Source organism: Micropterus salmoides, unplaced genomic scaffold (genome assembly GCF_014851395.1).
Source record: "Micropterus salmoides isolate LMB-PRFRI ecotype aquatic unplaced genomic scaffold, ASM1485139v1 Ms_hic_scaffold_9, whole genome shotgun sequence".
In the NCBI taxonomy this organism is placed as follows: Eukaryota; Metazoa; Chordata; class Actinopteri; order Centrarchiformes; family Centrarchidae; genus Micropterus; species Micropterus salmoides.
Genome location: NW_024044681.1, coordinates 10122435 through 10134222, shown reverse-complemented (window position 1 = coordinate 10134222; position 11788 = coordinate 10122435). Strand labels below are relative to the sequence as shown.

Genomic DNA, 11788 nt, shown 5'->3' with positions numbered 1-11788 from the left:
CGAATAAGTCTGAAGCGATGAGGCGGCACATTTCTATGCGCTTGATGCAAATTAAACTGTGTTGTTCCCCATAGAGGATTGGCTGAAATTTAAACAAGACTGCGCATGCGCCACACAAGAAATAATTAAATCTGTGAGAAGGGAATAAAGATGTGAAGGTCAAAAAATAAACACAGTAACACAGATTTAAGTTTATTTATTTTAGCAGTGGAGAAAGTATTCAGATACTTTAATTCACTAAAAGTACTAATATCACACTATGAAATATGTCCTGTGACTGGTATATTATTATATATTCCTATATTATTGTTATTATTTCTCATGTATTCGTGTAAAAGCAGGATTCTACTGTTGTAGTTGTTACGGTGGAGCTCATTTTCAAATATTTTGTATCGGCTGCAAACAGCAATTATTTTCATTATGGGTTAACCTGGTTGTTTGGTTTGTAAAAAATCTGAAAATAGTAAGAAATACCACCCAGAGCCCAAAGCGGCAATTTCACAATGCTTTTCATGTCCAACCAAGAGTCAAAACCTCAAAAAAGTACAAGGTAAATCAATAAAGCAGCAAATACTGAAGTTTAACCATGAAAACTTTGGCCTATTAGCTTAACTTAAATATAGCTGCCAAATTATTTTCTATCAAACAGCTAATCATTTCAAACACCAATCATTTCAGCTCTGCTTGTAAAAACTATTGGGTAGTTTAAATTATAACAAAACTTTTAATACCTAAGTAACTATTAATAAAGATCTCAAATAATTGTAGTGATAATATATATTCCTCCCTGATAAGTAGTGGGCAGAAGAAAAAGGTGCCATTCAAGAAAATTCTTAATAAAGTGCTTAATGAGTAAATGTACTGAAGTTACACACTGTGTGCCTGAAAGAGTTTGGTAGGCTGTAATTTTAATATTGATCATATCCACATGGGTCGGGCTGTAATTCAGTACTGATACGTTCATGTAGGTACAAAGGAACAATATGTGATATTAGGATATAAGTGGGTTACAATGTGGGACTTTAAAATAAAGATATTATGTAGGTATTAATAACTAATGGGTACTATTCTGTAGAAACCTACTGAGCAACAAAGCTAATATTGTGTAATGAGTCCTACATAATGTGACCTTTTAGATAACTCAAATAATAAATGTTTATAATTTACCATTGAATTGTTTTGTGTTTAAATGCGTTTGATTAACGGTGACAGGAAGACCGATTCTGATAATGCAATCACCTCAAATTGTGACATTTCTCTCCAGGACAGCAGCTGCGTTAATATGTTAGTATGGATTGTGAAAAATAGTTAAAATCACCCTACTCTAATAAGTGGTTGTAAACTGATGTAATTTAAATTGCACACGTCGTCCTAGAACAGCATACTTAATCATTATTAAATGTATACTTCCCATTTGCAGCAGTGTTACAGTAATGATGGTATGAGCCAAATGTTTGCCCACCTGCTCAGCTGTCTCATGCACAGATGTAGGTCACCAGACTCTGCAAACAGTTTGATTTTAACACTGACAAATACTTCAGCCCAGTTCTTCTCTAGTATGTTAGACTTGGCATTTTAGCCTGTATGTAAATGATATTGTAGTTGGTTCTTCTTTGTATGTTGTGGGAACTCATTTTGCTTTTTTTATAGCCTTATTTGTAAGTTTAGTTTCATCAACCCTTTGCAATAGTAGTTTAGAATTTACTTAAATCATTAGCACTGTGAATCCCCAGTTTGTGGAATTTTCTGGATTCACAGTGTAGCAGTTTATAAATTAAGAAGTCAACTCTTTAGATGAGGTGTGGCCCTTAAAAGGGCCTTTGTGTTTCAGTGGGTCTGGACCGGGTCTAGCCTCCGAAGCCGTACAGGGTGCGGCCCTGCCTCTTCAGAGCGTACACCACGTCCATGGCGGTGACGGTCTTCCTCTTGGCGTGCTCGGTGTAGGTGACGGCGTCGCGGATGACGTTCTCCAGGAAGACCTTGAGCACCCCGCGGGTCTCCTCGTAGATCAGACCGGAGATCCGCTTCACTCCGCCGCGGCGAGCCAGACGGCGGATGGCGGGTTTGGTGATTCCCTGGATGTTATCACGGAGCACTTTACGGTGACGCTTAGCGCCTCCTTTACCGAGTCCCTTTCCTCCTTTGCCTCTTCCGCTCATGTTTCAGCTTTACTGTTGAACAAACTGATGAATTTGAGGGTCGACACGCGGTTTTTACATCTTATCTGCGGACGTCAAAGAGGACAGAAGGCGCGAGTTCCGCTGGGCGGTGCCAAACTCAGCTTTCTTGAAGCCCCTCCCTCTCTGGAGAGTCAACAGTTTGGCCCCGCCCACACTGAGCAGCACTTTTTCCGGTTTGGTTTGTAGGTTTTTTTGTTGTTTTTATCAGAATCACCTTTATTATTTATAACAGCGGTGACTTGTTTTTTGTTTTTCATTGCTATGATCAACCAGCACCTGACTGTTGTTGCCATACACGGGCAATTTCTTGTTTTATAGTCTACTCATAGAAATATGGTAGGCATTATTTTGCCAGTGGGTTAAAAAAATATTACTGTGTTTTTTTGTCATTAAATGGACCAAGTAAACATAATTTAAATAAATTTCAAAATAAATATAATTTGGGGTCCTTGCCTTAAAGCAACACTGTATCATAATGGTAAAGAATGGAAAAGAGAGTTATTATTTAAAGTTTGAATACTATTTATTAAAATACTCAATGAAAATACAATCATTCTAAACTTGAAAATGTAAAAATAAACTTTACATAGGGTTTTTTGTTTGAACGTTACCCTCAGGCATCAGTGTGGAACCGCCTATAGTAATGAATGCAAAAGAGAAAACAAAACTTACATTAAAAATCTTTAAATCCAAACTGCTGAAAATCAAGACAGAGCTACTCTCCATCATTTCATCATTTGTGTTAGATTTAAATGTGTATCTTCAGTTTTCTGGTGCCGTTTCAGATATGTGGAACCTCGCAGCCGTCTTCGGCTCAATACGAAGGAAGTTGACAAAATACATCACATTATCAATAAGTGAAAACAATTATTAAATAGGTTTCCTCCCTATTTTATACTCATACCTGTCACTGCACTTTTATCCTAACTGCTCTTCTTCACTCTTTTCCTCATCTGCGTTCTAAGACTCATCCTCACAATCACTCTTACTTTTCTTGCAGGATTATCCAGCAACTCACTGTTTTCGTCACTACTAAATCCTTAAATTATCCAGTGTAATAACATTTGTATCACAGCGTTATTAGAACTAACATTATCAAATGTATAAATAATTAATGAATTAATTACTATAGAATGAGAGAAAATTATGTCAAGTTTTATGCTTTTGATCAGAATATAAACCTAATGCACAACACCAAAAAATGCCATGGCGGGATTCCACAATGGTATGATGTTGCTTTAAAGCAACATTTGCATTTTAAGCATTTTCCAATATATAATTATCACATTAAACAATTAACAATGAAACTTGACTCACGACTTCTTTCTGGATCAAAAAATAGCATAAAAATATGTTTTAAGGGGTGTGTAGTGCAGAGAGAAAATGGAGCTGAACCAACCATGTGTCAAAGGCAGCAGTGAAGGGATTCATAATGGGCGCCAGAGAAGTTAAGTTTTATGCAGATCAGAATCAGAATCAGAATCAGAATCCGCTTTATTGCCAGGTATGTGTACACATACAAGGAATTCGACTCAGGATTATATATTGCTCACAATGTGCTTACTTGTACAAAAATACCATAGTACAATAATAAAATAATAATCAAATAAAATCAGACATAAACTACAGTATAGACAACACTAACATACACACTATGAACAAAACAATATAGACGTATTGACAAATAGTGCAGTGATCAGAGTGCAAAGGATGCAAGAGTAAACTATTATTATTATTATGTACATGTTGAAGGTGGATATGATATGCAGGTACACATACATGTACACAGTGTGATGGAACATAGTGCAAAGGATACTAGAAAAAATAAATAAGACCTATGACCTTATGACCTGAGGTAGGTGTATTGGTATAAAGTATATACAATGACATAGTATGAACAGCACTGAAATAGAGAATGGTGAATAAATAAAAAATAAGTGGATACCAGTAAACAGGTGGCTGATTAGAGGCACAGTTACTGGGTTATTGCACAGGAATTGTTCCTGACACCGTGAGTCAGAAATCAGCTGATGGCTTGTGGGAAGAAACTGCTTCTTGGTTTGGCGTACAGTGCTCTGTAGCGCCAACCAGAGGGGAGGAGCTGGAACAGGTTGTGTCCGGGGTGAGATGGATCTGCAGTGATGTCTCCTGTCCATTTCCTGACTCTGGAAATGTTTAAGTCCTGAATGGAGGGCAGGTTGGCACCGATTATTTTTTCTGCAGTCCTGACTGTCCATTGTAGTCTGCTCCTGTCCTTTTTGGTGACAGATCCAAACCAGACAGTGAAGGAGGTGCAGAGGCCAGACTGGATGATGGCTGTGTAGAAGTGGATCAGCAGCTCCTTAGGCAGGTTGACCTTCCTGAGCTGATGCAGGAAGAACATCCTCTGCTGGGCCTTCTTGATGATAGTGTCAGTGTTGGGCTCCCACTTCAGGTCCTGGGAAATAGTGGATCCAAGAAACCTGAAGATTTCCACAGCAGACACAGGGCTGTTGAGTATGGTGATGGGGGGCAGAGTGGGGGGGCTCCTCCTGAAGTCCACGGTCATCTCCACAGTTTTGAGCGTGTTAAGCTCCAGGTTGTTCTGACCGCACCAGAGAGCCAGCTGATCAACCTCCCGTCTGTAGGCCGACTCATCACCGTCCCGGGTGAGGCCGATGACCGTTGTGTCGTCAGCGAACTTCAGGAGTTTGACAGATGGGTCTCCTGAGGTGCAGTCATTGGTGTAGAGGGAAAAGAGCAGTGGGGAGAGCACACACCCCTGGGGGGCCAGTGCTGATAGTCCGGGTGCTGGATGTGATGTTTCCCAGCCTCACCTGCTGACTCCTGTCAGTCAGGAAGTCTGTGATCCACTGACAGGTGGAGGCTGGCGCAGTGAGTTTGGTGAGTTTGGTGCTGAGGATGTCCGGGATGATGGTGTTGAACGCCGAGCTGAACTCCACAAACAGGATCCTTGCATATGTCCCTGGAGCGTTGAGGTGTTGCAGGATGTGATGCAGACCCAAGTTGACAGCATCATCCACTGACCTGTTACCTCTGTAGGAAAACTGCAGGAGGTCCAGCAGGGGGCCTGTAATGTCCTTCAGGTGGGCCAACACCAGTCTTTCAATGACTACAGATGTCAGGGCGACAGGCCTGTAGTCATTCAGTCCAGAGATGGAGGGTTTTTTTGGGACGGGGATGACTATGGAGCGTTTGAAGCAGGAGGGAACTTCACACATCTCACACAGATTTCAGTTTTGCCTGTGTGTCGGGATAAGATGAACCAGACAGTGATCAGAGAATCCCAAGGCTGCACGGGGGACAGAGCGATAGGCGTCCTTTAATGTTGTGTAGCAGTGGTCCAGTGTGTTAGTGTCCCTGGTGCGACACTTAATATGCTGTCTGTATTTTGGAAGTTCATGACTGAGGTTTGCTTTGTTAAAGTCCCAAAGAACTATGAGTCTGGATGTTTTTTCTCCATGTTAGTTATCTGGTCGGCCAGGTGTAGTAACGCCTCACTAACACAGGCCTGAGGTGGAATGTAAACAGCGACCAGAACAAACGAGGAAAACTCCTGCGGTGAATAAAACGGTTTACAGTTAATAAATAATGTCTCTAGGTGAGGGCTGCATGATTTCTTCACCACTGTGACATCTGTGCACCAACCTTCGTTTATATAGAAACAGAGTCCGCCTCCCCTTGTTTGTCTTGTGAGCTCCCTTTCGCGATCCGTGCGGATGAGATTAAATCCCGGTAGATGAAATGCGCTGTCCGGGATGCGCTCGGTGAGCCAGGATTCGGTGAAACAGAGGGCAGCAGATCTGCAGAAGTCCAAGTTGGTTCTGTTGAGGAGCAGCAGTGTGTCCATTTTGTTGGCCAGAGGGCGGACATTCCCCTGGTGGACTGAAGGGAGTGCAGTGAGAAATCCCCGCTGTCTCAGTTTAACAAGCGCCTGCACGTTTTCCCCTGCGCCGTTTCCGAAGGATCCCAAACAGAGCTGCCGCTCCTCCAACTAGTAACTCCGGGAAGGTTCCAGGGTCAATAAAGAGCGGTGGAATAGTATGAGCAGTTGAAAGTCCAACGTTTAAGAGCTCTTCTCTGGTAAAAGTTACCAGAGAGGGACGGCAGAAAACAGCGTTAATTAACAACAACAGAAAAAGCACTACGGAGCGTAATCCCGAGGCGGCGCCATCTTGGTTATTAAGATTGCAGATGTGATTTTGTTTAGTGTTTGAGTTACTCTTTAAATATAAATATATAAATAAATAATCGGCAACACAAAATGCATACTGAGTGTGGGGTTTTAACAATTGAAAATTAAACATGTTGAAAATCATTTTATCTGGTGGATTAAACTATAAAGTAAAGACATTGTTTCTATATCTGTACTAACAGTTCTTTCAAGATTCAACTGACTGCTGCTCTGCATAATGGTGACATACTGAATGTTGTCTGAATGTGTTGAGTGTGTGATGGTCAAAAAAAGTGCTTTCATGAGTTGAATTTTAAATGATTCTTGTTGTTTTATAATTGTGTATTTTATTGATTTTTAATGTGTGTATCTTGTTATGTGTTCTCAGCTTTTTTTATCCAGTTCTGCAATTTTTTATGTGTCTCTGTTTTCTGTAAAGTGTACTGAGACCACGCAGCTTGTGATTTTACACTTTAAATAAATTTTGACTTGACTTAATTCCATCTCCCACACCGAGCACGCCAAGAGGAAGTCCGTCACTGCCATGGACGCGGTGTACGCTCTGAAGAGGCAGGGCCCTGTACGGCTTCATAGGTCAAACCTCATCCTGACCTGCTGAGACGGAAACACAAAGGCTCTTTTAAGAGCCACTGAATCACCTTTAAGAGCTGATGTCCTGTAGTGGTATTCAACTGAGTCGTTGTTTATGAAAAGGCACCAAAAAGGAGTCCGAACAAGATACAACAATGCACAGATCATGTCAGCAGAGATGCTACCTCTCTAGAAGGTGAGTTTATATTTATCATGTGTAACTCGAGTCAACTCACAACCAGTTTTTGATTTTCCATCACATCATCAAAGCGTCCTCTGACTCCAGTGCAGCTAAAGTTTCTTTCAAATCTCTCAAAGTTACAGTGCTGTTCTGTGGGAGAGCTGCTGACAGTGTGTGAATATAACCAACATGTGTTTTGCTTAATGATCCCACATGATGAAAGTCTAATGTGCATAAAGCTGAGCCAGCTATAAGTTCCATCGTGGACTGTGGCCATAATATTTCTTTCCCAGGAGCCGCTCAAATGGATCCTCTTAAGTCTGTAGTGACCAGTGTCGTCTTCTTTGCTGTGGTGTGCTGGGGAGGTGGCATCGGGATCGTGGTGCCGAAAAACTGGGTACGCTGGTTGTGTGGATGGACCTGGACAGTGTGGAGGCAGTGACTGAGAGGAAGATGAGAGAAAGCTGAAAACCATCTTGGACAACCGCTCTGATCCTCTGTATGCTGAGCTGAGGCAGCTCAGGAGCTCCTTCAGCCACAGACTCATCCAGCTCCGCTCCTCAAAGCGCCTATGAGACTCATTTGTGCCACCAGACTCCACAACACCACAGCACCCAACGTATCCACTGACAGATGATGTTTTGCTTGTGTATATAGTGTGTATATATTTTACAGACTTGATTCTGATGTTTACTGGTTCTAACTTTATTGTATTTTGTTCTTTCTTTTGACATTCCCCTGTGCTGCTGGGCCACTTTGAATTTCTCCTACAGGGGACAATAAAGGAACATCTTATCTTTAACATCTTCACAGTTTGTCCCCCAAATTGCGAGCGGTGAAAACAGCAAACTAAAAAGAATAAATGTGGCACGAGTTATGTCACCTTGTTTTTCCTGCTCTCCTGTCTGCAGGTCTACAGCTCAGGTAGGCAAAGTGGGACCCAACTGTTTTCCTGGTGCTGATCCTGGAGCAGCCAGGCATCATAGAGCTGTTTGGTGTTACAGTTAGGATCCTCTGGAGGGGATCTTTAAAGCCATTGTAATGGCAACAACTAATTAATGTGAAGTATTGACACATCAGTTTCTAGTTGACCAAGTTAAAGCACCTGGAATGAAAAAATGACTGATCTGAAATCTTAAAAGTTGAGTCCAGAATATTTGGGATTTATGGGATGAGAAGAAAAGTTCTGTAATTTTATAAATCCAGAAATTAGGGAAATATTTTATCCAAAGAGTTTAACATTATAGAACATCACTGTGCTGTAAAATTAGGGACAAAACTGAAACTGAAACACATTTGAGTAAAAGACTCTGTAGACCTTCTCATCTGTATACTTAGCTCACACATAGTTAATACAACCATAGTTATTTTATTAGGTGACTAACTATAGTTATTTTATTGATTTATCAGTAGAAGCATGAATATAAAAGGTGTTCTAGACACAAGTTGTCCTCAGCAGCAGAAACGTCCACAGTGAGCAGCTCTGACAGGAAGTCAGGCTGAACCTCCATCATCAGTGTGTTTGCTGCTCCCAGAAAAACTCGATTTATTAGAAACTGATCATCAACAGATGCTTGTTTTTACTTTGAGCGCCTGAACAAACATGTGGGTCCGCTGGAAAACTGCTTTTGATGGAGCTCTGATGCATTTTAAAACATTTTAGGAGAGAAATGGGAGTGAAAAGCAGCTGATACGCGCCGGTCGCGACGGTGAATGTGTGAAGTTTGGAGGCTCCGCAAACCAAACGCAGAGCGCATCAGAGCTGAACATGACTTCAGTATGAAGAGACACCAGTCCGCTACCGGCTCCTTCACCGGCAGCCTGCGGCTCTTCTCCCACATTTAGTTCGGAGCCTTTTATCGGTGCAGAGAAAACACAAGTGGCGGCGTTCAGCCCGCACCGAGCGGCCGCGAGCTGGGCTGAGTCTCCACGGTTCTCACGGTGTGTTTAAGTGCAGCCTGCTGCTCGGAGCCTCCATCATTCAGACTCTCGTGTTATCGTGAGGAGAAACAAGCAGAACATGGCAGAAGTAGCTCCAGCCGCCCCCGCCGTCGCCGCTCCGGCCAAAGCGGCCAAGAAGAAGGTGTCCAAGCCGAAGAAGGCTGGTCCCAGCGTCGGGGAGCTCATCGTTAAGGCCGTGTCCGCGTCCAAGGAGCGGAGCGGCGTGTCCGCGGCCGCCCTGAAGAAGGCTCTGGCTGCCGGAGGCTACGATGTGGAGAAGAACAAGGCCCGCGTCAAGACCGCCATCAAGAGCCTGGTGGTGAAGGGGACTCTGGTCCAGACCAAGGGGACCGGGGCCTCGGGCTCCTTCAAGATCAACAAGAAGGCGGAGACCAAGCCCAAGAAGGCGGTGAAGAAAGCCGCTCCTAAAGCCAAGAAGCCCGCAGCCAAGAAACCCGCAGCGGCCAAAAAGCCCAAAGCAGCGGCAGCCAAGAAGCCGGCAGCCGCCAAGAAGTCTCCCAAGAAGGTCAAGAAGCCCGCAGCGGCCAAGAAGGCGGCCAAGAGCCCCAAGAAAGCTACCAAGAGCCCCAAGAAGGTGGTGAAGAAGGCCCCCGCAGCCAAGAAGACCCCCGTCAAGAAGGCCGCCAAGCCCAAAGTGAAGAAGGCTGCAGCCAAGAAGAAGTGAGCTGCTTCAAGACCAACAATGTCCCAACAAAAGGCTCTTTTAAGAGCCACCACATCTTCCTCAAAGAGCCTGTTCACACTCATTAACAGCACATCATACACTGATCGTTATATTAGGATTTAAGAACATGGTGGAAAAAACATTAATATAAAGTAATTCATTTTAAATTAAAAATATTAATCATTTCAGATCAAAGGAAAAATAATACATACTGGATTTACCATATATTCCCCCCAACATCTAATTCCTGTTTTATTTATCAATAATTTCTTCCATGGGTTGTAAAGAGGCTGTTTCTACATTATGATTAGCATAGACGTAATTAATATTTGTTCCATTATTCAGTCTGTACCAACATCACCTTTATGGTCTTCTGTGTATATTGGCTGCTTCCTAATTCCTGTATTATTATTTAGAAGAAGAAGTTTTATTTATATAGCGCCTTTCCAGAGCTCAAGGTCGCTTTACATGGTACATTTACACACTAACACACAACTTACAATCACATAGGATACATATAGTCACATTTAAACGAAATACATGTTAAATAGATATTTTTAACTGTGTCTTGAATGTAGCCACAGATTAAATATTTCAAAGTGAAAAGGGCAATGAATTCCATCATTTTGGAGCATTTAATTATTTTTTCCATACATTGTATTAAGAGGCTGTTTCTAGGCTACTAGTGTGTTTGCTATAGGAGGTGATGTAAGAAGTCTCGTCTTCATTCAGCAACAAACAAGCTCTTAAATATCTCAGTGATTGGAGATTAAAGTGGATGTGAGCTTCTCAACATGACTAATGTGCCGCAAGTCTTCACCAACATTTAGTCGGACAATAAAGAACATTTCTAATAATTCCTCAGTTTTTTTATCCTGGATGATAGAAAAAAGTGTGTGCAGACAGACAGAATATATATATATATAGCATTTTATTAAAAATAAATGATTAGCTAATAGATGTTGATGTTGATCTTTGTTATTAATCCCTTTGTCATCATTTTTCCTTATTGCATTTAATTTTTCATGATCTCAGAGAAACTTCTCTCTGGGGAGAGAAAAGGAGTCAGTGGAAGCTGGTTTTAAGTCTCCAGATGTGTCATAATCTTTATTTTACTCTATGATAAACTATATTCTGTAACATCACTGAAGAAAACAATAATGTTGGATCTAAAATATGGAGCTTCAGGATTTGATGAACAGTTTCTTTAATCATCATAAAATATAGGTTATGGTGGATTTGATCTTTCCATACATTTATTCATTTAGCTGAGGCTTTTATCCAAAGCCACTTATGATTGTTATATTTCAGAGGCTGCAGGCCTCTGGAGCAACTAAGGGTTAAGTGTGTTGCTCAGGGACACACTGGGGTCTCCCAGTACCATCATCACCTAATGTTAACTGGTGGAAACAGTATTTAGTTTGTTTAGTTATTGGGGTTATTTATGCATTTTTAAAGGTCAGGAATGAGATTAAGAGAGGAAAGGTTTCACTACAGAAACTCTAATCATAAAATATAAGTCAGAGCAGGAAGTGTCTCTTTAGTTAGAGATGTGTGGCTCTTAAAAGAGCCGTTGTGTTGTTTGTGGTTGTTGTTGTTTACTTCTTGGCGGGCTTCTCGGTCTTCTTGGGCAGCAGGACCGCCTGGATGTTGGGCAGCACGCCGCCCTGAGCGATGGTGACTCCGCCCAGCAGCTTGTTGAGCTCCTCGTCGTTGCGGACGGCCAGCTGCAGGTGACGGGGGATGATCCTGGTCTTCTTGTTGTCGCGGGCGGCGTTTCCGGCCAGCTCCAGGATCTCAGCGGTCAGGTACTCCAGCACCGCCGCCAGGTACACGGGGGCTCCGGCACCGACGCGCTGGGCGTAGTTTCCTTTACGCAGCAGCCTGTGGACACGACCGACGGGGAACTGCAGCCCGGCGCGGGAGGAGCGGGTCTTTGCCTTTGCTCTGGCTTTGCCTCCGGTTTTACCTCTTCCAGACATCGTGTGATCTTTCTAGAGCAGAGACTCAAAGAAAATGTGGCCGCGGCAGCCAAA

The 11788-nt window shown here is 42.5% G+C and overlaps 3 protein-coding genes across 3 annotated transcripts; 1 reads left to right on the top strand and 2 right to left on the bottom strand.

The window, feature by feature from the left end:
- Positions 1-1805: 1805 nt before the first annotated feature.
- LOC119894798 (histone H4) lies at positions 1806-2166 on the bottom strand. Its single transcript, XM_038707470.1, has one exon. It carries the CDS (start codon positions 2157-2159, stop codon positions 1848-1850), a length of 312 nt encoding a protein of 103 aa, XP_038563398.1. The 5' UTR covers positions 2160-2166; the 3' UTR covers positions 1806-1847.
- Positions 2167-8683: 6517 nt separating this feature from the next.
- LOC119894790 (histone H1-like) lies at positions 8684-9912 on the top strand. Its single transcript, XM_038707460.1, has one exon. It carries the CDS (start codon positions 9147-9149, stop codon positions 9750-9752), a length of 606 nt encoding a protein of 201 aa, XP_038563388.1. The 5' UTR covers positions 8684-9146; the 3' UTR covers positions 9753-9912.
- A 1314-nt stretch (positions 9913-11226) lies between these two features.
- LOC119894794 (histone H2A-like) lies at positions 11227-11767 on the bottom strand. Its single transcript, XM_038707465.1, has one exon. It carries the CDS (start codon positions 11732-11734, stop codon positions 11351-11353), a length of 384 nt encoding a protein of 127 aa, XP_038563393.1. The 5' UTR covers positions 11735-11767; the 3' UTR covers positions 11227-11350.
- Positions 11768-11788: the final 21 nt, after the last annotated feature.